Here is a 27,875-nt window from a genome sequence, read left to right on the forward strand (position 1 = left end):
AAAATTATTTTTACATCTCTTGTTTTGCATTTTGCAAGACACGGCTGCACCCAGAAATGTTTTAAACATAACAGAGACATAAAATACAAACACAGTTCAACAAATGAGTGCAGAAATAGCATGAAAAAAGTAATAGCAAAATGCACTAGAGAAGAAATAACCAATTTAAAGCTTAACTTTCTAATATTAACCAGTGCTTAACAGCTGGTAATGTATTTAGGTTCACTGGAAGGCAGCTCCCATGCTTAAAGACGCTTGGTTAACTAAAGGAAAACATTACTCTAAATCACCCTTTGCAACTGCAGTAGCTACCACACGGCTATTTATACATAATGCTGAAATCCAAACTGCTTACAAAAGAGTAACAGTAGTGCCCAGATGTGAAATACCAGCCCAACAAGTAAACTGCTTCATGTCACACAGTGATTGTACTCTCATAGCCTTACCTCTCTCAGTAACAGAATGAAGGATGCAAAATAAAAGACGTAAACCATTCCCACCAGCCAGTGCAGAAACATCGTGGTGCCTGGGGCAGATTGAAAGCTCAATTCTCTGTCTTTCAAAGTAGCATCAAACATTTCCTAGAATACAAGTCATTAACAAATGTGAACAAATTTTGACAAATCTCTACAGTTACTCATTTAATTTAGTTCACAAATGCTACTTGGCAATTAATTTAAATGCCTACCTCATGCTATGCCATTAATATTTAAACATGGCATTTAGTTATGTAGGAAATGAGTAATGTTAATATTTACACTAGGAACAGCAAAAAAAGATCAATTCTTGATCCGGGCAGCTTACAGAATGAACATCAAAAATCAATTCAAACATTAATATTCACTCTGCAAGCTATAAGTCAAAACAAACTAAGTGGTTCTATGGCACAAATAAGTAAAATGGTAGTTCTGCTATGGCTAGAAGAAATCAATTTCCTCCACTTAAAAATAATCACTTTTTTGGGGAAAAATTAATTATTCCAAATTTAATTTTACTTTTTATTTTTTTTTAAAAGTCCTTAAGTTAAAAAAAAAAAAAAAAAAAAAACCACTCATCCTCACTTACAGGCAAGCACAACATGAATCTTTTTAAGTATGCTGTTCACCTTATATCAACAATTCTCTTTTCATCAGAACTTTTTTTTTTCCTTCGAATATAAGCACTGTTAAAAACATAAGTATTTTTTATCTCTATTCTTACCAAAGAACATATATCCAACCACCAGCCACAGATGAGAGGAAACACACCAATTTCCACTACCACTAGCAAGGAAACCTTTTTGGAAAAAAAAAAAAAGAAAAGAAAAAAAACATTAAATAATTCAACAGAAATCACTAACTAAACTATAATTGATTAAAAAAAAAGCACACACTTAGTATTTAGAATTACCTTGACAACGATGTAACAAACGCCTAATAAGCGACGCGATCGCTGGAACTTAACAAGGGCTGCCAAACCCTACATGGCTTCATTAAGGAAATAATACTGAAAAATATGTTGTAGTAAGCCCAGAAGATCATGGTAGTTGATCATTATGAAAAATTATTTGGCTTTTAGCAATAGCAAATTTATACTAAAAGGCAAAAGTGAGAGGGCTCTATTTTCAAAACTAACTCTTATTTTGAGTGACGAACTCGCGTGCTGGATTAACCCACTGAAATGGAAAATATATTTCTATAAATAAATAACTGTGCTATACATGCATTTGCCAAAATAAAACCTTATTGAATCAGGCATTCAAAACAAACAAACAAACAAACAAAAAAAAACAAAAAACAAAACAAAACAAAAAAAACACACAAACACACACTCTCAAGAAATAAGCAGTTCCCCTTGAAAATGAATGCCAGGAATATGACAGCTAAACTAAGTTTCAAACTAAAGGTCTACTTTAAATTGCAGGTTTCCTTTTCAAGCACTTTCTAAGAAAAGCTGAATGTTTTTTCTTTTAGCAGACACACATGCTGTCAACTACCTTCTCACATTTGCACTGCACCTTGCACAGTGTGGTCTAAACTTGGCATTAGCTTTGCACACTCCTGAACAGAAACTGCTAATAAATGTTTATTCTTTCAAACTGAAGCCAGGGTTAAAAGCATGGAGCTGCAGCACAGATATCTTGCTTGTGACCCAATCTGCCAGTTCTCAGGACTCTGCTGTTACTACAAACATTACTTGCTCTGTAATGATGATGGTTATGCAGCCGAAAACAACACTTGCTGCAAACTCTGTGGTTCAGAGACTATAGAAGAGAAACTACAATAACTTGCACACTGAAGGCCTAACAGGATCAAAAAGATTTCAGTAAAGTTCCCATCATACCCTAAGTCTTTTATTTCTTTCTGCTGCATCTATATAACCCACGGCGAGGAAAAGGCTCTCCACACTGCTACTCTTGGCTAGGTATCTGAAATTTAACTAGAGGCTTTCACGCATGCTTCTAAACTTTCCTAACATCTTATGATTTTGTGTTGCTAAACATGCCTGAGTATGCTGAAGAATGCAGTCCCAGTGACAATTTAAAAAGACCTTTTCTTCTAATTTCACCAAAAGAACAAAGCAAAATGGTAAATGAGTAGCATCTGCATCATTTCTGTGCCCCCCTAAAATGCAACCAGGAAGATTTACATGTGAAAATCCAAATCAGGTAACTACTGACAAAAGGATACATGACAAACAATCAGAGTCACTGCTAGCAGCACATATCCAACTATAGTTGTAATCAGGCCTTCAAAGTGAGATGCTTGCACCTGTAAGAAAAAAAAAAAAAAAAGAAAAAAAAAAAAGAAAAAAAAAAAGAAATCACTCTTCAAAGTGACTATAGTTTCTTTCCATGTAGTGCCCAAATTTCAGCTTTTCAAGAATGCAAACTTTCTTTAGCTTTTACACATTTTAACAAATTAGTTCTTTGGTATCTCTAACTTTAAAGAGTAGAAGTCCTTTACTTTTGCAGAAGACAATGATGGAATTCTTTAAATATGTTATGGCCTCTGTCAATGAAACAAAAGGTGTCCCTTACACTATCTCCTACTCTTCATTACTTGCTATCATCAGATATGAAAACTACCCATTACATAAATTAAAAATACTTTTTTTTTTTTTTTTTTTTTTATAAAAAGAGGAGAGGCTACTGGAAGCTTAAATAATGGAGGAGGTGGGAGAGAAAAAAAACAGCATAGATTAAAAAGTGAGTTTACGACAAAAAAAAAAAAAAAAAAGACTATCTAGGTTACTTCTGTGATCAAGAATAAAAGTGAAAGGATCTTCCAAAAATAGCTTTGATTATACAAATATAAGCAGTGTTTATATTTTGAAACTATAAACAAGTACTTACATATTCCTCAAAACCCAGGCCAACAATGGAGAAGTGACCAATGTGGTAAGGACAGAAAGCTGCATAATATAAGTGGAAAGATAGTTAAAAAGTCATGAAAATTACCCACTGCAATCTTATTTGCAGGATGCGTATTATAACAAAGCAATTAATTATTTTACTCCTCAACAATTCTTATTCAATTAGTTGCAAGTATTACGTTTCTGTTATCTTACAAACACTAGAAGTCAAATTGGAACCTACATGGAAACATTACAAACTGAAACTACTCATAGTGAGAAGAGTCTTTTCCTTCTATGCTCATCTTGTTGTATGCAAATCAATTCCACCTCCCCATGTTTCTTATGAGGTTGGTTTCAGCCATACAGTCCTGTAGGCAATAAAGTCTAAGCCTAAGCCTTTTCCAAAGAATCTGCAGTTACTGGGGAGGAGAAAAGAATAAAAAAGATGGGGGCGATCTTGAGCTCTTTATGCCCAGTGAAAAAAGAAACAGAAAGTCTTGCAAGTGAACTCTTTTCCTCCCAGAATAATTGCAGGGGGGTAAGGAGGTAGGGAGAACAAAGGAAGCAACAACTTACTTTCTTAAGAAGTAAGAAAACCACACATGCACAATTCCTACAGACAGCAAAATTCATCTGAATAGTTGCATCTTAATTATTTTATGAGATTAAATACATTTCTTAAAATTAATACATTCTCTTTTGAAGAAAAAGCACAAAAAGAATACACCTCCACAGTGAATACTACAATAAAACAACTACGATTTTATCAGAACTTAACTTAATCAATCCAAACATAACTAACGTGCTCCAGTAAACACCATAGGAACATTTTTGAACAATTAATTAAGAACCCAATTCTCCTCCACTCCTCATTTTATCTTCTAGAAAGAACTTACTGCAATGTTTCTATGCCACAGTTTGAATTCACCTGGACTGTAATTACTACTATCTAACCAAGCTTTCGCAACTAGAATTTAATAGGCAGCATTACTTAGTGGAAAAGATAGCAGGAATATGCTGTGAATTAATTCCCAGATCTTTCAATTGCTTGCTTGGAAGAGTCACTCGCCCTTTCTTCCATACATTTTCATTTCCCACCTGCAAAATGCACTCAGAGCTACTGAAAAAAAACAGCTACATCATAACCTCATGAACTATTTGGGCTCCTCAGAGTCAGACTTATTTTAAAATTAACTGAGCAGTTTATGTTTCCCTTCAGAATACTGTTTAGCTTGAATTCAAATTAAGGACTTGAAATGTCAAAATTACCATTTTTTAAAAAACAAAACTAATCTTTATAGCAGCTAAGAACATTTTACATATCCTCTGATAATTAATTGTAAACTAGAAGGAAATTACCAGAAGAAAACAGTATTTTCTATCTCTCATATTAGAAAAGTTGTAATTTTTATTGAATATCCTTTAGGAATCTTCATATTTTCTTTTGATCTCATGATTTGCTTCAGCAACTAAGTGTTGAAATCACTAGTCTGGTATCACAAGCATTTTGGCAGGCACAGTTCACTATCTACAGCATGGCTACAATTTTTAAAGTTCTAAAAATTTGACAAAGTGTCTCAAAAACAGAAAGATACATAAGCAATCTTTCCCTAAGCTTTTAATTTAAGGTAAATGATTTTTTTTCTTCTTTCTCTCTTCAAGAGAGATTCATCTTCCCTGAAGCATCTTGTGATGCTGCTTCTGCACACAGTTGTGTCAGACGGACAGCAAGGCTGAGCTTGAGCCCTGTAGTCCTGAAGCTCCTGTCACTAGTGAAATGGTCAAGATCAGCGGCTCAGGGAATACATGTTGCTGGCCAGAGTGGCTCAACAGCTCTGTGGTAGAAGCAGATTTGATGTTGAATCACAATCTAATGCTCTGACTACTGCCCCTCAGGAACATCTTGGAGAAAACAAATGTCCCTGTATAATCAGTTACCTGCCTTTCTGCAGGCACAACAGAGGGGAAATGCAACTTTATCTAAAACAACTGCAAGCAGAAGCAGATTTAGATGTTCCAAAAACTGATTCTTGACAGCAGAAGTGAACTTTTTTTTTTTAGAGAAAACTGTAAGGACACTAACTAGTCTCCGATACCTAAAAGTACTGCAGTTGTTCATAGATGAAATTCCATGAGTTTTATCCTTGGGCATTATTCCAAAAGTGTGAGGCTAGCCAGATCACACAAAATGATTATTTTACTCTTCCTTCTTTAAATCATAATCGTATTATCACAAATATTTTTCCTTAAATTATGTACTCTGGGTGCAGTGCCATTCACTTAAAGTAATTTAAAAAGTCATAGTTCATTTGTGGTTCTGTTTTAAAAAGCCAGAAATCCATTCACTCAGAGATCATCAAGAACACCTTAAGATTAATCTGCCCTTTACCTTCTCAAAGAAAGGTGATTTTAAAACTAGGAGCAAATCATACTTACCAAACACAAGTATGAACAATGTATTTAAAGATACCACCCAAAAGACATGTTCCTGCAAGAGCATGAGAGGGAGAGAGGATGAAGATAAGGAAGCAGTACATAAATATCAATCATTTAAGTAGTGACTTCACTTTTGTATCTAATTTCAACTGCATAGTATTCCCACAATTATTATTCTAAAAATAAACTTTAATTTTGATTTTTAAATAGTACTAATTACAGTATTATTAGTTATGGGAATTATTATAATAATTATTATTCCCATATTATTCTCACTTGCATACTAACACCAGAACTATGAAACTTGTATAATTTCAACAAAAACACACAGGAGATTATGCAACCATCTGTCTGCATTCATGGGCACTCTGCTGGATAAGAGCATGTAAATTTGCATTATAACTCTTATTTTGTAGAAAGAAATTTTGTTTCTAAACAATCACATGAAATGTAGATGAATATTTGTTCTATGAATGAGAAATATTCTTCTGAACTTTTAAAAAGCACACTTTGTGGCAAGAAACATGTTTAAAAAAAAACTGACATAGCTCACTTTTTTTTTTTTTTAATTTCATTTAACTAAGATGATGACCCCATCCCACAAGTACTCTGGAGTTTTAATTCCTTTCAGACTAACAGTAATGGCAGTTACTAATGACAGACTAGGCTATTTTCAATATGAGACATTACATTAAACACGAAACATTATTTCAAACACGCAGCATTTAACTACTTTGGTAGCTAACACACACATTAATATCTAAGGAAACAGATCAGTTCTTTCATAAACGAAACAAAGCCAGAATTATACAGCTGCAAGAGAACACTAATATTTTCCCCTTTAAAAGACAAGTGACTTCTATTTTTAAAATAAAAGACTTGACAGATTATTTCTGATGGGTTAAAGTTTCACTGTCATCAGCCTTTTGCGCTCCCTCTTCCCTTCCCCTGACATCAGGGCTGGAGATCTCCAGCCACCAGGTACAAGGGACAGCAGGAGGAAACTTTCCAGCATCTGCCCCAAGACCCACTAGATGCTGTGCATGATACATGGGAGCTTGTCAGGGAATGGGCTTTTGAGGAGAGCTTTGCTCAAATCTCTTAACCAAAAGATTTTGAAGACAATTAAAAGTGATACATACTCCACTACTGTGGAGACTTTTTTTAAACACAAAAAAACATACTGGTATTAAAAGAACATGCAAGAGGGGAAAGAATTCTAGGGAGTACTATACTGTGCTACTAGGAGCTCCTAAAATAAAGACAACTTGATTGAACATGTTACATTCAAATTAAAATCTCTTTAAATAGCATACCTCATATTAAAGTAAGAATTTAAAATAGGAAAAGCTCCTTATTTTTCTTTCTTAAAAATAAGCCCACTACAGAAATTCTTAAAATGCAGGATTTCACTTACCAAAAATACCAGAGAGCCATCAAGCCCAAGCATCTAGCAGAAGAAGAAATTTAAGCTTATTCATTCATCAGGAAAAGCTAAGTAACACATATATAAAACAACCCTCACAGAAGTACCACTACTATTTTTAATGTCCAATATGGACAAGCTTTTCTATTGCTTAATCAAAAGACTTCAGACACCATTTTTTAAAGATAAAGGTAGGAACTAGCTCTCAGTCTACGCAGCCAACTCAGTTAATCAAAGGCATTGATATCTACATAGAATTATCTTAATACACATGAATTCAAACCAAATATGTAATCAATTAATTTATATGCTATTTCTTTCAAGGACTTCAAAAATCTGTTGATTAGATTCCACACATTTACAGGAGATTTTAGTGACTAAACTTCTATTTCCGGACACTAATAAAACAATTCTGTATTACAAAACCAGAGGAAATATTTTGCTGATTGAAAATATCACTTTATGCTTTCCTGAGAAAAGCAGAAGGTTAAGATTTTAACTTCAATGAATTAATAATTTGGTAATGCAGCTATACTGTATGGCTTTAAGTTTAGAGCAGAAATTTGTTTACAGCTAGGGAAGACAGGAAAATCCTCCCTCACTAACAGCTGTTACAGAAAGCACATAGCAAACAGTCAAAAATGGAAAATATATTCCAAAAACTCTCTCCTCTCCTCAAGGACTTTCCATTATGCCAACCCAACTATATATAATCCCTGATAAATGTTATAAAAATACCAGGTTCAAGGTTATCTTGTACAAGTTTTGTCCTCAAGTTCCAAGATATTAACATTGTACATATTTTAGTAAGTAAAATAAGAAGCAAGTGTATCTCAAAAATCAGTAAGCTTGCATGTTATTTTCACAAAGTAGCATAACTGACAAGCCTATTCCACTTCTGATACTAAACACCAACTAAATGTCTATTGTCTATACCAGCATATAGGATCAGAAATGGTTATGCGAGTTTATTGGAAGTGATTTCTGTATTCATGAAGAAGCATCAGAACATTTTGAATTAAAAATATGTCCACATGTCCCAGTACATAAATTCGTTGAAAAATATAACACTCTTCAAGATTCACAACTTGAGTTCAGAAACTTCAAACTATGTATGTCCTTTTTCACTAAATGTCTTTCAAAATAAATTAGACAGCGTTGGATATGAAAGAAATATCAAAACTATCCACATGAATCCTACATCTCTACACTCAGCCGAGGCTGACTGCATCATGGACTAAGAATGGAAGGACTAGATTTATAACTGTCTGTCTTGGGCACTAGTGATTATGATCAATCATATGAAGCTGCTGCACCCACGTCCAGGCAGCTTTTGCAGCATGCAGTGCCTTCTGAACTACTCATATGTTTACTGCCTTCTGTACTCTGCTGTTTAAAAAAAGTCTCTCTCCAGTCTCTCCACAATTTGCTACGATTATAGTGTACAACACATCTCAAGCTATAACCATGGAAAATGTGATTCATAAAAACAGAAGCAATGTTATACCGGAATCTTTTGGTAAAAGTACAAGAGTTTTTGGTTTTCTCTTTCCTTTAGCTCTTCCACAGATAACTATAACTTAATAAATAAATATATAAATAACTTCCACAGAAGCTATTTATCAGTCGACACTGGTGCACTCCTCATCTGGAACTGCATCCTCAGTGCAAGCTGCAATCTACTTTCTAACTTGGCCAAGTTGAACCCATCAGAAAGATCTCTACCAAAAGATGTCTTAAGCTGTTACTGTATTCCAAATGTAAAATGTTTTTCTAAAGGTTTTTAAGTAACATTGTAATATTTTGGTGACTTCAGATCAGGTAAGGCCTCTCACTGTCAGCTTTCACACCACACAACAGTATCAGAATCTATCCCAAGTAGATTTCAATACATTAATACTATGAATCAAGCAGAAGCCTAAGACAAAAGTCAAGTAATTTCAGAAAGTGATTCTTACTCACTCGCTCCCAAGTAAGCTCTTCTGCTGCACGATCCCATTCCAAAGCATTCCAATTCATGTCATCTGAGGAGACAAGGACCATTTTTAGGCCTGTGAGAATCGCCTGAGACAGGATGTAAATTCTCCATGCCACATTTTAAACAAGAAGACTAAGTGCATGATATTCAAGTCATTACTGCTAATACTTTTCAGCAAGCAAATGCTTCTGTATTTGAAACAAATAAGCACACATAAACAGTTTTCTTGAATTATGACAGCTATTTTCAACAACTGTTTCATGTATATTCACGAAAAATATTATAAGAACATTACTGTTTTGAGTCACCTGTTACCTTGTGCTCCATTGTTTGCATCTGCTGCATCTTCTACTACAGCATCTTCCTCATCATCATTATCCTCTTCCTCTTCATCTACCTGCTCCTCCTGAATGTCAGGGTTCTCGCCTACGACTACATTCTCAGCAGCTGGATTGGCAGGTTGATCGAGTACAGCGTTTTCGACACCACCATTTGCAACAGCCTGAGCCTGCAGAAACAAGATATGATATTTAGTTAAATTGATTAGACCCTTGCTGTACTCATTTCCAGAAATAATATGTAATTTTTCAGATAAGCATTAAATTTGGCATTAGTAAGTCTCTCTAAACAGCAAGAGAAGTGTTCAGGCTTCTTTACAGAATCACAGAATAGTGGTGGATGGGAAAGACCTCCAGAAGTTGTGTAGTTCAATCCTGCACTCCTCCACCCCTACCCTGGAGCAGGTTGTTCAGGGCAACGTCCTGCCAGGTTTTGAATTTATCCAACAGTGAAGACTCCAAGACCTCCCTGGGCAACCTGATCCAGTGTTCAATCAGCCTTATTTTAAAATGCTTTTTGGTATGTTTGAGTGAAACTCCTATATGTTAATTTGTGCCCACCGCCCCCTGTCCTGGCACTCACTACCATGGAGAAGAGTCTGGCTCCATCCTCTTTACACTCTCCCTTCATGTAGTTATGCACACTGGTAAGACCCCATTTCCTCCGAGCCTTCTCTTCTCCAGACTAAACAATCCCAGCTCTCAACCTCTCCTCAGCATGTCAGAAGTTGTAACTCCTTAATCATCTTTATGGCCTTTGCTGGACTTGCTCCAGTATGTGTGTGTCATGCTGTAACACGAGACAATTCAAACTGTCTTAAACCATCGATGGAACGTATCAGAAATTCTGCAGGCACTGCAAACATTGATGTGGACTATTACACAGAAAGGTGTTTATTTTTAATGCTTTCATGATGTAACGCATGCAGCAAGTGCTATTCCATGTGCAGATGTTCCACAGCCTCTGCCTGTTCTTGGAGCACCGACCTGTTACTTCACAAGCTACTGAAATACTTATGAAAATGACAAAATAAAACCACCACATATCTTCATTTACCACAGCTGACAATTCAGTTTATGCATAAAATTCTCCTCAAAACGTGGAATACAAGCCCGTAATACTCCTAATGATTTATTAAATTTGAAAGTTATTTGCCACAAGTTATTCTAAGCAAATCTACTAGCATTCCTTTTAAAATAACTTCAAGAATGTATCAGTACAAAGCACTGATGTTATTGATTTTATACAGAAATACATTCATCTTCTGTTGATAAACAATGCAATAAATAATACTAATATTGGATCTGATAAATTTTAGAAAAGCTGTGCATGTAAATAAAAACATTATTTTCAGCAACTAAGTTAAGTTTTACCTCATTTTGTTGGCCAACCCCATTGAGTGGCTGTTGCTGGTTTTGTTCTAGCCACTGCGGCGCTCCACCATGAACGATCTGTTCACGCAACCAAACAAGGCTGATAAAAGCACACAGAGTGCACGTCACAACAAAACAACCCTGCAAACAGTCAGCCAGTAAGTTCTCCCTGTTGAAAGAGGGTTAAAAAAAAAAAAAAAAAAAAAAAAAAAAAACACAATGACATTTTGATTATTCAAACTAATCTCAGCAACAGTTAGTTAGAATGAATGCCGTTCCCCCCTGCAGTTCAACAAATAAAATAGCACTTGTGTGAAAAGCTACATTTATCTATCTGCCTAGGTGAAGAAAATATTGGTATGTAATTTTTATTTAGTTTTTTAAAATCTGCTCAGAGTAGATTTATTGTAGAAAAGCTGTAAATGCGTGCATAAGAATGGTATGAAGTGCCAAGATAAACACTAATTTGTAAAAGAGTTTATTCTTCTCTGGGGTGGTTTGTGAAATTACAGCTGTGTATAGAGAAATATTCCTGCAAAAACAGGATCTGACTCACTATGAAGAAAAAGCTTCAGGAGTACTTCAGGAAAAACATCCTTTAAGAGTAGGAAAGGAAGCATGATAGCCACTAAGTAAATGAAATTGCTATGTTGAACAAACTTCTAGTTCCTCTGGGAATCAAATTCAGATTTGGTTCACTATAAAGCTTATTCTAAAGCATTAACTTTTCTTTCAAGTAACAACCGCTTACAGTGACTCAACCTATTGCCACACAAATTGACATTCTTTTGAAAAATAAAAATAAAATAAAACATTAAAATATTAAGTGATGGTGTAAAAAAAAAAAAAAAAAAAAAAACACTCTTCAGGATTTAATGAAGAGGCTGTTGGAAAGTAAACCTAGGAAGTGCAGAGCAAAATGTAAAATAAACAAAGGGGCAAAAAAATGAACTGGCTAGAATAAGCTTTTAAAATAAATAAGAAATTCCCTGCCACCCCTTGAGGCACAGAAACACCACAAGGACAAGAATAGAACCCGAGAGACAGACAGACACGGAGGCTACTGAAACCAGCACTGTCACAGGAAGGTAGGTCGAGGTAAAGCCTCCTCTGCCACTAAAACTAGGCACATATTGAAGTCCTTTATTTATTTTTCAAGCACAGATTGCAATTTAGTAGTCAGTAGAAGATGGGAGATGAGGTGTTTTAAGTTCACCTGTAAAATTCTGGATTCTTCTCAGACAACTAAAGAATCCAAACCTGTATTTACTGGCAGATCACAGGAAAAATACAGTTATTAGCCTCCAGTGACTATCTCCCCCTAAATAAACGTACTCCAAAGAAAAATTAACCTGATTTATCTGAAAAGTATAGGACATTTGTTCAATGTGCTTGACTTGAAATGATTCTAATTCATTTCAGGCCCTTCAGTTCCAGAGCACGAAAAAGCAAAATATAGTCTCAAACAGCACTGGGTTCGTATTTATTAATTCTATAAAACATATTGATTAAAAGATAAAATGGGCAATATTCAACTGTATATGGCAGCCGTGGCATTAAAATAAAAGGGTGAAACAAGATTCGCATTCTTGATATGAATCAAGAAATCTCAACAGATAAGAGATCCCCTATGGACAGAACTAAATTAAAGAAGAAATGCTACAGGATCACATTAACATACAGTCTACATTATAGGCATCAGCTATGAAGAGTTTTACCACATTTTAGAACAGTTTAAATGAATTTAAAATGACTAATGCAAATTCTAATACATAAGATTTCTTGACATCAAATACAAATCTTTCAAGGGATTGTTAACCAGGATTATTAACCAATTAACCATGGACCACTTCAAATATTCAATTATCTTTGAGGATTTCAAAATAAAATGACTTGTACTGTTAACCAGATGGCCAGACTTACTGCAAAAGCACGGCAGCTAGTCTAAGACCACGGAAGACAAAAGCGTAACTGGAAGAAGTGTTAACTTCCAAAGCAGTCATTTTCCTGGGTAAGTGACTACAAAGATGGTGTGTATGGCGCTAGCCAGGCACTTACGTTGACAGCATATCTAACGGCAGTGTCAGTAGTGAGCTCACAGAGCCAGTAAACAAGCACTTGTAGATGCGGCCTGCATAAAGACACAGAAAGATGGTTAAAGCCCTGGTTTTATTGTACCCTCATTTGGAAAGAGATGCAAGTGCTCCCCTTCTGCTTCTTAAATAAACTTATCACAAGTAAAAAATCTTAGCTTTCAGTGATATGAGGGATATGCAAAGAAACAGTTCAAAATCCTGTGTCCTGAAAACAGGCAAATAAAGGCATTGCAGGAACAGCTTGAAGTTCCTCTGCTGCAGTATCTTTATGCTAATTAATCCTCGATAAATTTTTCTCCCATTAATTTATCCAATTGCATTTTCAACCTGTATAAGCTCCTGGTGAAATAATCATGTCCTTGCTACAGGATATCATGAGTCTACATCATGTTGTGTATATTTTATGGATTAATATCTGATGCATATTAATGATAGCTTTACTACAATTCTTCAGTCATGATTAAAAGGCATACAGTCTACTTCAGAAAGTTACAGTCAGACCCATAGGACAATGGCATAGGTGCCTAAAATAGGATATAAGAAGAATTGGAGGGACCTTACACTAGAAATGCAATTCTACCTTATCCTTTAGGCAGACGTATATACCCAAGCATGCACACCTGCATGTTATCATGAAAAAAATGACAGGATTCCAAAAAATTCTGTTTTGCCGTAATTCATTTAAATAACTAGAACATTTAGATAGAATATTTTTTAGACTGCAATAACATTCAGAATGACTCGAGATTCTCAAAAACAGAAGAAAAAAGTCCCCAAATCAAAAGGTAGTAACAGATAATAAAAAAGGCAGGTGTAACAATCAGGTTAAAATTAGTCAAGCAAATAATTTAGCACAGCTAGGACAGGCTACAGAAGTGAGTTTACTTGTTTACAGCTAGCGTCACGTTGGGGCTAGACTCAAACTAATCCAGCACCAGCTACGACTGAAAGCATAGAACATGTTGAGAAACTGTGGAGGGAGATGCGTTTACTGGTTTCCTGTTCTTTTGTTCAAGATATATTTTTAAAGATGCAGTTGCAGGCATTTTCTGGACTGAACATTGTATCTGTTTTTTCATCTTTTCTGCATTTTTAGCTGATGGAATCAATAGCTCTCTTTCCCTTTGCATTTGAAAAGTGAATTTCAATCTGGATACTACGGTAACCTACATGCATGCTCTTTCCACATATTTAGCTTACAGAACGGAAAAAAAAACTCAGTTAAAGCTGTGTTATGTCTTTAGTTTTTTTTACTCCTTTCTCACCCATTCATTTTTTTTTTTTGCATATTTTAGGGGCAGCACCAACTAAATGTAAATAGGGTGTGAAACTACAGTCTAGGTCACATGAAGCTCCAAAGACATTAACATTTTTCTCCCAAACAGCTAAAAAATAGTGGAAGACTTGAATTACACTGAAGTATCATAACTGCATTACATAAGGATCTTCCATTCTGCAAGTACCACTGCATATAACTCTAAATAGTCAACACTCAAAAAAGTATCATTTTATTCACTGCTGAACAAGACAGCTATCAGACAGTAGCAGAAACACAGATTTGACTTTGCAAGAACATTGATGGTCTTTGAAGCACTGCTACAACCACATTCCTTTGTATATATCACATGGGGAATATCATAGATAATTAACGTAGAATACTATCAATCTATGTTTCTTATATATGAGAAGACTGGCAAAGAAGGGAATAAAGCTTTGTTTCCTAAATATTCTTGTAGTTGAACCCAATGTGTCAAAAAAAAAAAAATTCCTTTATTACTTACAGGTCTATTTTAGCTTTAAGTGTTCAGTTTATGGGTAACTACAAAGGATTTTAGCTTTTTGTACTAAAAAGAGTAGACTTGCACTTTCATTTCCTAGAGAGTTTAAGAAAGTAACAACAGTTAGAATTGTCTGAAAAATATATCAAAAGACCAAAATATATATTTTTAAATAAGCCACCATGTCTGCCATACTGTCATATGAAGCAAAATATTTTTGTTGTGTCTAAGTGCATTAAAAGACAGAAAGTTCATACTTACATGCTGTAAGAGGTACTACTCCCAGCCATGCGAAGGCCACAAGTGTATAGTGAAACCAGTATCGTATTGCTGTGCCAATACTTGTAACCAGTCCAGCAAAGATGTCTTGGATTGGAAGCCGTGAAGGCATATCTGGAGAATAGACTGTGTAGAAAAAACACTTATGAAACAATTCTTATATATGCCCCTTCAAAGGGGGCTCATGGAGAACTCCTACCAACTGCAAAGCATTCCTATTTCACAAGGACTTCCTATAAGAATAAACACATTCTATGGCTGTCCAACAAAACACAGCTGCCCAAGCAAACAACAAAAACATATGCACACCACACGTTCCTTACATTGTCCTGAGTGTTACAGGAAAAAAACAAACAAACAAACAAAAAAAAACAAAAAAAAAAACAAAACAAAAGACTCCACACTAGTTTAAAGGGGGTTTTTTTCCTGTCTGTGTTGTTTTCTTTCTTTATTATTAGCTTTATTTTATACCAACTGTGAAGTCTGGTTACCTCAGAATAATCTAAGCATGCAGACTCTAAATCCAGGAGTCCTCTCATTCAGAACTACCTAAAAGGTAGCCTTGCTATAAAACCCTGGTTTGAGGAAAGAGCACAAGCTACAAGAGAGACCTCCTGCATAAAATACAAGCTTATTTCAGAAAATAATGACTTAGAAACTGAAGCGCAACTTCCCCACATGGCTCCCTCACATTTTATAAGCTTAACCAGTAGTAACCTTTGCATTCACCATTCATCAGCACTGCAGCTACTTAGAAAGTAGGGGGAGCAAGGGAGCAACTCATCTTGCACACCAGCCTAAGATTAGATGAGTCCATTTTGCTATCTGTATTTTAAAATATATTTATATCAATGCTAACTCTAAAGAAAAAGGAGGTTCTGAATACTGCCTACTCATTAAAAAAAAAAGCCTCACTTCTTTCATGGGTCAGTGTTTAGCATGACACTGAAGTGCCTCATAACACCTCAAGCAAAAGGAAGGATGTGGGGGGGGGGGAGAAGAATGCAGAGCAAGTGCCACTTTGAGACTCAGATAGAAAAGGTACAAGTTAGAAGTAAACAAATATCTTCACATAATTTAAAAAACAGGCCAAAGCTAGCAGGTTTGTCTTTATTAATAGCTGCATGCATAACTAAGAAATGCAAAAGAGGAATTGATTTTAAAATATATAAAATTTAGGTTCAGTATGCACACTTGAAAATCAAGCCATTTGTCTGCATGACTAAACATTTTAGAGACTGTGCTAATATTCAGAGGAAAAAAAATAGTTCCTTTGTAACCCTGCCAAAATGGAAGTTGAACTTTCTACTTCTTCCCTCCAAACAGTAACTAATCTAGTAATTCAGCTGCTAAAGAGGTCACAAGATACTATGAGCGTTAAAGACACGACAAGTTTTAAAGAGTAACTCCACTCAGAATATTTTACGAAAACCTCACACGCTTAGTCTACAAAAAGTTACACTAACAAAGGACCATTTTTTTTCGACTGAATGATAGCGACAGCCCTGCAGGCAAAACAACCTGAAGAGTTGCTAGCATTACTCTCGCCTGTCACTTGAACCACAGATACTGATTACAGGCACGCATTTATTCCCCCATGTCACATGATAAACTAACTTGACAGAAAGGGCTTTCAACCTGGCATGCTCATAGGCCACTTCATTTTGGATGACTGGCAGACACATTAAGCCCATCTCCAATTCCATCTCTGCTTTGCCATCCTCTCTCCAACGCACAGATCTCCTGTAGCTCCTGCCCAGCTTTTCTTCTGCTTCCCACAAGGAGCTCCAATCTCCATACCGGAGTTCCAGAGGATCTTCATAAAGAGGGATTAGAAAAACTGAGGAAACCCTATCTGCCTAAATATTGGGTCAGAAGGAAACAATGAGACAAGACAGGCTGGATAGAGACTACAGGACGAACATGTGCGAGAGGGCACAAGCTACCACCAGCTGCAGCCTGGCAGGAATGAAACACTACTCAGTGTGGAACGCCAAGTAACCACCACCAAATAGGGATGCTACGTATGGCAGGCGGCCAGTGGATGACAGAGAATACACAAACCTTTTCCACAGGCTGTGCATGGAGGAAGTACTCTACACCATGGGGAAGAAACTTCTTACCAATTTCAAGTCTCAGAAGACCATTTCTTAATCCCTCAAGTAATTCAATTATGTTTTCCCACATGCCAATAAGCTGTACCTATGTTACAAGCCATACCAGTGGCAGATATGCCAGCCAAGAATTAACCTTCTGCAAGAACCCCTCTGTTGATAAGGTCAATGAAGAATTTTCTACTAACAGTATTAACTATTATAAAGGGTCATTTATTTAAAACTTTTGTTGTAAGCCTTAAAAAAAAAAAAGTCATTTTTCATGCACAACTATGTAGTGTTCTCCCTTCTTAACAAACAGTAAATCTGGCTTAGTTATAATTAACTGTAGGCTCCTTGTCTTGCACACTAAGTTTTGCTGAGGACCTAGTAGTAGAACATAATTTTGAATGTAGTTAATTAGGCCTTAGAGAAGAGCAGAACCAAGACCACTGTTAGTGTGAAAATCTTCTAAGTCAAGATAATATAACACCTTTCTCAAAAAGCTTAACAAATAAAATCTAGAAGCTGATTATACCTGTCAGGGAACTATATAAAGATACAGTCATTCTTGAATTCAGTTTAATCCAAGGTAACAGGTAATGTAATACTGGGTAGTTACTGTCTCAACAAATGCTAAGAAATGAAAAAAAAAAAGAAACCCCCAAAAATAAGAGCAGTAAAACATACTTACTTGGTGTGAAAGCAAATCTGTGCTTACATAGTTCACAGTATTCTTTTCTGCTGTGTTTAAGCCACTGAACTAAACTGTAATAAAAAGTAATCATATTAATGATATTATAGCTCTTCCTCATCTCACTGCATTAATAAAAACATACCATCTCACTACCTGCTAGCATAAAGCAGTATAATGGTAGTATAGCAAGCAGGATTTAAATCTGTATGCTTACTAAACTTTAGTCCATACATTAAGTTTTAAAAAGTGAAAAAGGCAAGCAGACTCTTCAAATTCAGACTCTTACATAATTGATAAAGTATATTCTTTGTGTATGTTATTGAGAAGGCTAATCCCTCAAAACACATTCTCGTATGAACACTGCCTTGTGAAATAAATTCTTAAAAACATTCTAAGTGGTGATACATGCACAAACACTCTATGATACAAAACTGTTGTGCTTGTGAAAGAACTACTAAAATGCCATCAAAAGTAATATGCTACAGACCAGAATTAGTTTTTGCTAAGGCCTTTCCTTGATCAAGCATACAGCTCAAGGAAAAAGAAGGGAGAAAAAAAAAAGCCCAATTTCTTTCTGCTTATTGTTTCCACAAAGTAGACAAACACGCAGGACTCAACTCCTAAGTACATAAAATTATTAATTCCTTGTTCTTCATATACACTTACTGAATTCTTTGTGAATTTGTCAGGCAAGAAATATCAAAACCTCTAATATGCTGCTTCTGAAAATTGTCTATATCTACTACACCTGAAAACTTAGGAAATATCATTTTTAGAAACAAGTTGATGTCTTTCAGTAGACTTCGACTTACCATTCTTGATGTATAAATTTAATACTGCCAGTACACACACACGGATGATAGAGGGGTTTCTCAGGTGTTCCTTCAGATCGACAGACCCGGCATATATCTGCTGAGCAGAGCGTAAAGCTTATTACACTTTTGCCAAACTGACATTTATAAGACAAGTTAGACAATCACACTCTAGAAACTTCGTCATATAACCAAATGGCCTCAAAATAATTTAAAATGAAAGAGGCTGAAAGACCAATTCTGCCTGATGTAAGATAGGAAGACTCAGAGATCACCAGAAGAAAACAAGAACATTATCCTTCTGTTCATGTCAGAAAACACACTAAAATGATACCTTGTGGTTTAAAATGTTTAGCATAAACACACACTATAAATATACACAAAAATATCCTTCAGAAAAAGAAAACACTTTAAAAAAAGATTCTTAAGGATCATCTCCCTAAATGTGGCTGTAAACTTTCAAATGGAGTACGTGTATTCCACTGGAGCGTTGTACAAGCTAGGCAGAAGCTCAGCAGAAGAGATTTAGCAATGGCTAACAATGACTTAAACATTTGCTGCTCTTGAACCTAACAAGTATTTTACTTAGTGCTCCTGAGAAATGGGGGGAAAATAACCATAATCACCAGGAATTTGGGGAGGGCTCGTACTTAGATGGAATAAGGCTACCATTTAGCATTTTACAAGCAAGTCACAAAAGAAAAGACATTATCTGCTTCTTGTTTCACAGAAATCCAGCAGCTTCTTTAATGCTTCATTTTTTCATTTTATTGCAACTTAAGATTGCAAGATATTTTTATGGGCAAAGTGAATGTAAACTCCTTGTAGAGGACAGAAGTCTATTCTAATACCAGCTGATGACCTACAGCATTTAAACACAACCAAATTTAGATTAAAAATATACATTTTTTTTTTTACAGATGCATGCATGCATGCAGTCTTTCCTTCACTCCTCCTTTCATGTTTTTGCACTTTTACTTATTCCAAAAATACATTTTTAATGTAATATTGAAGATATGCAATTTTAAGTTAAATTATGCTCTGTGGGCATAATTTGGCACCCATACAACTGAGATTTAAACAAATTCTCATGGACAGAAAGTCTAAAATTGATTCAAGAAACGAAGTTCATCAGTGATGCTACACACACAGAAACATAAAAAATACTTCCATGGTAGTCATAGTAAGCAATGGGGTATCACTGCAAATATCAAGAACCCATGAAGACAAGAAAAAAAATGAAGCAATTGCTTTAGGCAGTAAGGGATATTTTATTTATTTATTTTAAATCATAGAGAGTATTCCCAGAAGACTGCATGAAACAGATTTAAGTCTTCAACTTCCAGCCTGGATCTAAGAATTAGCTGCTGCATCCCAACCTTTACCAGGCAGTCTTTGGATTGTTACCTGAGCTACTTCACTACAGTAAGAAGTCGACAGCTCTGTATGCTGCAGCAGCCTCACCAAGCCAGACAAGTGCTACAGCCAGCACAAGAGACGGGATGGGATAGGCAGCAGATGCAGGAAGGAGTAGTTATATCAGCATAAACTGATGTTAAAATTCTTGCTGTAAGAATACTCATGGACATAAAAGAAAGCAAGTTACACACAATTTTATCTGTAGGACCTTCATAGATCTCTGTACACTCACTCATGGTCCATAGGCTTTTAGAGCTGCCTATTCACTCTTTCACTGGACTGCTGGAAAAAAACAGAATTTGCTGTACTGACAGCAAAGGAATTCTGTATTTAGAAAATAATTTCCTTCTGGATGCTAAGATAATTTAAACCTTAATTTAGGTATCAGAATTTCCAGATATTCCCTCTTGTTTTATGCATCCAAACATATGAACAAATCAACAAACCACCTTGCGGGTCAACATTTAAATTTGCATCATATAACCTGTGTTCTTGCCATGTTCAAAGGAAATTCCACTGTGTAACAGTTACTTTGCTCAACGTGTGCACACACTTTGCATACTCTCCTTCATGCATGTATCCTGGAAATAACGATATTGTGTAATGCATTTCTTTCATCCCCAGAGACGGAGCCTCTACCTATTACCTCTAATCAAGTCTCTTCATTACTGTAATATCTAATGGAATTGTGTTATATAGCAACAGACTGATTAGCTAGAAAGCAAGAGAGGTACATCTCATAAAAGTATCTACCTGAAGGACTGAACTACCTCTGCTTACTAGTTTTCATAAACTACTACTTTCACATATGGTGGTTTTCTAGAGAAGAAGAAATATTTGGAGAACTTTGTCTCAAGAAGTACTTCTTGAACCGTTACCCATCCTGTCTGAGAGATCAGGATTAAATACATATATACAAGTCCACTGGGATGTCCTAAGAACACATTCCATTCACTTTGGCACTACTGCACTACAGAGGTGGGCAATGCCTGTGAGGCTCTGATAAGCTCTATCTCTACCTTCATAGAAACAAACTCCTTCCTCAGATGCCACTGAGAAGTAGGATGTCTCATGCCTGGTCTAAGGCCACTTATTGGCCTTACCCACTTCTTCAAATTACTATACTGACCTACTAACCCAGCCTAGCCGTCATTATGTGAACTCTCACCATTCAGTTAGTGTCCTAACTCACCATACAACTCAGACAACTTCCAACCCTATCAGAAACAAAACGGCAATAATGTCACTAATATGTTATGAGCAGCTATGAAAAGTCCATTTGACATTTCTGTAATAATTCAACATTTTAATACTGCGACTGAATTTTGAGACTGTAGGAAAAGTTATAATGCTTTAATGCCACTTGCAGAAGGTGATTCTGTAGACTACTTACTTTCAATAACACTCAGACCTTTTGATGGCAACACTGATAACACTATTATATAATATATGAGACAATATATGGGCATAAATACGTAGGAAAGTCTAAATTCCAAGAGCAATGTATGAGACTAAAGTTTAATTCAGGCAATGAGCCAATGCCCTGAGATATCATTAACAACCTTCTCCTTCCTTTTGTGGTCTCTCTTAGAAGACGAAATCCTGTAAGAGCCTGTAAAATCAATTACTACTACTTTTACCACATTTACATTTGTATAACTCAAAACCTATTCTGCAACAAATACTCAGTTTTACTTTTCAGATTAAATCCACTGAGATGGAATTACCAACTACTGGAGCAGTGAGATCTCAACTGGTGATTTCTGAGATTCCACTTCATGGTTTGCTATAAGCCAAATCTTCTGGGCGACTAGATGTCAAACCAAAGTCGCTTTACTCATGTGATCAGTCCGGGTAACCGAAGCATGACAATTAAGAGCTGCAGCAAGCAATTCTCAAGCTCATTAGATTTTAAAATCACTAATATTTTGCTAAACCATGATGTTTCCACGGGCACTACACTGCCTGCAGTACTAACCAATGGAAAATTCTACACAGATGTCTATTTCAACCATTGCTTTGTATTTTTCCCATTTTTTTTTCTTTTTAATCTTCACAAGCTAGAAAAATAACATCAAGTGCCACTGGACGAAAAGTTGCATTTGTAATGACGCATAAGTAAGAAAAGCCAAGACACTTAAACTATTCCTTCTAGCTGCCTTGCTGTTGCAATACACATTTGTAGTTATTGCTTAAGAGATGACAAACAAAGCTCAAATACCGCAGGGAACATTAAAACAGCTGACACTTATTTTCGTGCTATAACATAAGTGATATCCACAATTATGAGAGCTCCGCATTATCAGCTGGCACCGTAGGGCTCAGCATTATCCCGACTGAACTGGGGATCTGCAAAGGCTGAGGCAACACAGCCACATTAGATTTCACCTCGAGATATACCCTTAAAATTAAAAACTACACACTAGAAGTACATTACTCTGAATCTCGATGACACGGTTATTCTGTGCCTTTTAAAAAAAAAAAAAAAAAAAAAAAAACACGAGGTAAATCACTACACATTAATCAGTTGCAGGAGAAAAAGGCCGGTAAGTGCGGCAGCTCCCACGTCATTTTCCCGTGTCAGCTTTCCAAGCAGACTCTCCAGGATACACAACGAGACTAACGCCAACACAAAAGCCGCGGAGGCTGCAGATACTGTTATTATTATTATGATTATTATTATTGGGCAACGCGGGAATCCGAGAAGCCCCCAAGCTCCAAGGGAGGCGACAGCGACGCTGGGGAGCCCCTTTCTCGGTGCCGCTACCCGCGGCACGCACCCGAATGGCGCGACCGCAGCGCCAAAGGGGCATTAACGGCCCTAACGGCCCCAACCGCCGCTCCCCCCCGCGCAGCGCGCGGCCCCCAACGGCCGCGGTTATGTAAGCGGCGCCTGCCCGCGCGCGCAGCCCCGCTCCTCGCTTCGGGCCTCGCCCGTGGACGCGGCCCCTGTGCTGCGGGGACCTCCGCGGCGGTGCTGGCGACCCGCTCCCGCCGGCGCGGAGCGCGGCCGCCCCGTACCTTCCTCGGCGGTCTCCATCTTGCGCGGGTGACGCAGCGCCGGGCGAGCGGGTGGCGTGAGCGCGCGCGCGGGGCGGCGCCATAGAGACAGCCCCAGGGCGCGGGGCGGCGCCATAGAGACAGCCCCAGGGCGCGGAGCGCCGCCCCCGCCGCACGCATGCGCGCACGCGCGCCCCCTGCGGCCGGCGGCCCCGTGGCGCCGCGCGGCGGCGTTTTAAGGTTTTTCTATGGCGGCAGCGGCGGCGGCGGCGGTTTTAACCCCCCAGTTCCTCGATGAGCGTTAGAAAACGTAGGCTGCCGTTGGGCGCATCCTTTGTACCCAACTAATGGTTACATCCTTTCGCTGAATCGCGACGTTGTTGTCAGCAGTAAAGTGTCACACGTAGCCTTTTTGCCACCCAAAACACTTCCTTTAAATCATTTCCTCAACTTTAACTTCTCTACTACCTTCAAGATTTTACTTTTCAAGCGCCAAGGCTGGTGATGGGATACACAATACTTAGTTGTGTAAGAAAAACAAAAACAAACAAACAAAGCAAAAACCAAGGAAAACATTTTAAGGGCCTGATCACTCTCTGCAACTGCCTGAAAGGAAGTTGCAGTGCGGCAGGGGTTGGTCTCTTCTGCAGAGTAACTACCCATAGGACAAGAGGAAATGGCTTCAAGTTGCGCCAGGGGAAGTTCAGGTTGGATATTAGGAAAAAATTCTACAGAGAATCAGAGGTGAAGCTTTGGAGCAGGCTGCCAGGGAAGTGATGGAGTCCCCATCCCTGACAGTGTTCAGGAAAACATGTGGATGAGGCACCTGGGGACACGGTTTAGCAGGGAGGGTGGGGATGGGTTTACGGCTGGACTCGATGATCTTGAAGGTCTTTTCCAGCCATAATGATTCTGTGATTCTATGAACCATTTTAACATTTTAAGGAAAATGGTGTGGCTTGGTGTGGCCCTGCAGCAGCTATATAATTATGGTAAAGTGCTACAGTAAAAACCATGTGGGCTACGTTATCATATTCAGCTCTTCTGTGTCAAACCCTTGCAAAAATGCGAGGTGTAAAAATCTCCCACTTATCATTGCTTTGAAAATCAAGGATTATTTTAAAAGTAAGCTAATTTTCATCCTGACAAATTCTCCTGGCATATTAAAAGAGGAAGTGGCAGTAGTATTGCAGATGTGAGCAATGCCTCAATACTAAATGTGTCTGATAACAACAGATGAAAAGCATCAGATGAAAATTCAAGAAATGGAGCAGTTCAGTTTCTAGCTACACTTGTAATGACTTTCTGTCTCACAAACACGTAACCATTGCTGTGATAATGCTGCAATTATTAGAAAATAATTGTCTAATAAAAAGTCTCTAAATTATCACTGAAAGACCGTGGCACTATTAATTTTCCAATTTCAATCTTTCATGGTAGGCATTCTTAAATCAAATTAAAACTTTTGAAATGAATAGCAGTTTACTGCCAGTGAATACTTATGCATCAAAATCTATCTACTGACCTACTTAAATTACCTAAAAAGCATGTCATTTATATCATCTACTCAGCATTCAGAGAGAATTAATCCCCAAATTCTGTTCTTACACAGCGTTTCAATAGGAGCTACACAATGGCTTACTGGCAAACACGTTTTGAGCGGGCAATTATGATTTAAACAGAAAAGAGAAAGAATTGAATATTTTATTGTGACTATATCTCTCAGTTTCAGCCTTCTTTGTATTTTTGATAAAGGCATATCCTTGTTTATATGCTAATATGCAAGGTATTCTTCACCTGAAAAATACCCATGAATTGAGTTTTTAATTTCTGCTACAGAGGAGGATGTTAGCAGAGTGTTGCTTGCTTCTGACTTTCAACCAAAGCCAAGAATTAGTGACAATAGGCACTGAACAAACATACTGAAAATTATTTCTGGTCCAAACACATTGTGGTCTGAATACCAGAAGAAATGGGGAATTTTTACAGATGGAAGCCTGAGACAATGGCAGATGAAGAACAACAGTGTAACCCCAAATCACAGAAGGTTATGGCAAAACCAGGGACGCATTTTGAATGGGTAGGAAACTGGGCAAAAAGAGAGGGTTCTTTTGAACACGATTCTAAAACAGTTAGGCTTTGTAACATTTAAATGCTTGGAAAATCTATTTTTTAGCTATTCTTTAGCTATATTTTTGATTGTTCATTCTCTTAAGCATTTTGTTTTAAGTTTTGAAATTACCTCCAGCAATTCTGATTTAAATAAAAAATGAGCTACACCCACCAAAGGATGTCATCTGGAGTTGGCAACATCTTGCCTTGCGGTGCTATCCTAATTCTTTTCCTCAGACCTCCACCACAAAAATGGCTCTGCTGGTTATAAATAGCAAGTTGTGGCAATATAGAAAACATAATGGATTATTGCAGGAAAAATCAAAATGAACTACAGTTTATCCTAATAAATCAGGAAGTATTGGGGTGAATGTGTGTCTTCCTAAGCAACTGATTCACCACTGCTAGGGAAATTTAGAAGGAGTCTCCATGGCCAGAGAGGAGCTTTTAAGTGAAAGCAGAGCAAGCACTGTGGTGTGTAATACAAAGTATACCATACAAAAAATCAACATGTGGCAGTTAGTTAGAAAGTACTAAGTTCTGTGAGGTTTAAAAACACATAGTCAATGCCATTGTTGCTGTGGATCTTCCTGAACTTCTCAAGAGGTTCAACAAAGGGAAGCGCAAAGTTCTGCACCTGGGAGGAATAACTCACTGCATCAGTACAGGCTGGTGCCACAGAGCAGCTGGAAGGCAGCTTTGCAGAGCAGGGCCTAGAGCTTCTGGCTGACCTTGTGCGGTGAAGAAGTTGACCATGAGCCTGCAGGATGGCCATGTGGCAAAGGGAGCCAATAATATCTGCATGAGGCTGCATTAGGAAGAGCATTACCAGCAAATCAAGGAAGCTGATCCTTCCTCCATGCTCAGCTCCGGTGAGGCCACACCTGAAGTGCAGCTCTGGACTCTGCAGTGCAGGAGAGATACAGAGCTACTGGAGTGAGCCTGCTGATGGGCCACCACGATGAGGAAGGGACTGGAGCATGTCTCATATGAGCTGAGAAAGCTGGGACTACTTAGCCTGGGGAAGTTATGACTGAGGGGAGATTTTCTCAATAGGTATAAATATCTGAGAGTGAAAAGAAGATTAAGCCAGACTGTTCTCAGTGGTGCCCAGTGACAGGACGAGAGGCAATCAGCACAAACTGAAACACAGGAAAATTCCATCTGCCCATAGGAAAACACTTCACTCTGAGAGCAGTAGGCCACTGGAACAGGTTGCTCAGAGATTTTGGAATCTGCATCCTTGGAGACGATCAGAACTCCACTGTGCAGGCTCCTGGCACCTGCCTTTAACTGACCCAGCTTGAGCAGGGGTTTTGACCAGGTGATGACCAGAGCTCTCTTCCAACCTCAGCTATTCTGTGGTTCTGTATTATGTCAAGTGGGTGGTCCAGACTCCTGATTTAATGTTAAATATTAGCTGTGAAGCCTCTGTATTGACTGATCTAATTCCTCTAGCTGGCATTTACTTCTTACTGAATTTAGGCTTTGATTATTAGCTATGTAAGAAATTAAACTTCCTGAATGCACAAATGTGTCCTTTGTTCATGTTGCATACCCACCAAGTTCTAGTACCGCACTGAGATGTAAGGATGTGTCTATTGACCCACCATCATCAGGCATAGCTACAATGGAGGTTCTGGATCTGCTTCTTATAGGGAATATTTCTGAGGAGATACTTGACAATGTATTGTGTAGGTTCAGTGCATTAAAGTTGCAATCAAGATGGCTCAGAAGAGACTATGCCTCTTTCTTACAATTTTCAAATTAGGTTTTGCAAGAGTGTGAAAAAAGCCTAATATTACAGAAGAAATAAGATCTTTTGAATAGGTCTGACAGAGAAGAAAATACAGGTTTCAATGACTCAGTTAATACGAGCATGTTTGACAGATATCCATTTCCATGTATTCAGGAATTATTTGCAGAACTTCTTGACTCTTCTCAACACCTGCAGAATGCATATCACCAAGTTGCTTTGCTTAAGTGTGGCAGATATCTTATAGGATGTGTTACAGTGGATTTCCCATGTAAGATGTATGCAGCCTGTCAGCTTGATTAGGATCCCATTGTCAAGCTTAGCATGGATGCTTGTTAATCTTCCTGGCATTCTGAACTGTGTGACTTGGACATGATACTGGGAAAGAGTCCTAGATTAAACAACAAAAAAAAATCTGTATTTGTCTTCAGGGGAAAAAAACCCAACAGCATTCTTAATAACTGTGCTATCATTTAAGGCAAATGAATTCACTGACCATTTTATATTCTTAGATATTTGTGTCATTGGATTAGATTTTTTTTTGGTTTATTTATCATTGTTTCCATTGGTAATAGGGGGGACAGGGTGAAATGAGAGTTACAAGACTCAAGTGACTACTCATAAATCCTTCTGAGGACATGCTTTTTTAAAAATGATATCATTACAGACAGCAGGAGTTAGGAATTACCCTCAGTATTCAGCAGGAACAATGTTCTTTGACTGCAAGGCTTTTTATTGAGAGCTTTTTATAGATCTTCTTGAACAGGTTTTATTGGAGGTTATACCTATCAACCAGAGTAAACTGAACTTCTCAGGGCAGAGTTCAGTTCAAGCTGTGAGTATTGCCAAAAAGAGAATGTGTCTATAATGGAGAATGATCTTCATTTTATCTCCATACTCACTGTACATACTCCTTGTGAAGGCACCTATAATGCTGTTCCTGCT

At 37.4% G+C, this 27,875-nt stretch overlaps 1 protein-coding gene across 1 annotated transcript in view; it reads right to left on the reverse strand.

Annotated features, from left to right (window-relative positions):
- Nucleotides 1-23,148, reverse strand: part of MARCHF6 (membrane associated ring-CH-type finger 6) — a 38,550-nt gene extending 15,402 nt beyond the window's left edge. The window contains exons 1-15 of the mRNA XM_088528916.1: nucleotides 23,084-23,148; nucleotides 18,644-18,740; nucleotides 17,829-17,902; nucleotides 15,024-15,167; nucleotides 12,947-13,019; nucleotides 10,889-11,057; nucleotides 9,492-9,684; nucleotides 9,161-9,222; nucleotides 7,190-7,222; nucleotides 5,773-5,824; nucleotides 3,335-3,393; nucleotides 2,670-2,750; nucleotides 1,390-1,458; nucleotides 1,201-1,275; nucleotides 447-581 (exon numbers count right to left, since the gene is read on the reverse strand). Coding sequence (XP_088385042.1) covers nucleotides 447-581; nucleotides 1,201-1,275; nucleotides 1,390-1,458; nucleotides 2,670-2,750; nucleotides 3,335-3,393; nucleotides 5,773-5,824; nucleotides 7,190-7,222; nucleotides 9,161-9,222; nucleotides 9,492-9,684; nucleotides 10,889-11,057; nucleotides 12,947-13,019; nucleotides 15,024-15,167; nucleotides 17,829-17,902; nucleotides 18,644-18,740; nucleotides 23,084-23,102 — 1,335 coding nt within the window. The 5' untranslated portion in view covers nucleotides 23,103-23,148. The remainder of the gene's footprint in view (nucleotides 1-446; nucleotides 582-1,200; nucleotides 1,276-1,389; nucleotides 1,459-2,669; nucleotides 2,751-3,334; nucleotides 3,394-5,772; nucleotides 5,825-7,189; nucleotides 7,223-9,160; nucleotides 9,223-9,491; nucleotides 9,685-10,888; nucleotides 11,058-12,946; nucleotides 13,020-15,023; nucleotides 15,168-17,828; nucleotides 17,903-18,643; nucleotides 18,741-23,083) is intronic.
- Between the last annotated feature and the right edge of the window lie 4,727 nt (nucleotides 23,149-27,875).

This window comes from Tinamus guttatus, unplaced genomic scaffold (genome assembly GCF_059628265.1).
Source record: "Tinamus guttatus ecotype Peru unplaced genomic scaffold, ASM5962826v1 Tinamus_guttatus_pri_ptg000315l, whole genome shotgun sequence".
Lineage (NCBI taxonomy): Eukaryota > Metazoa > Chordata > Aves > Tinamiformes > Tinamidae > Tinamus > Tinamus guttatus.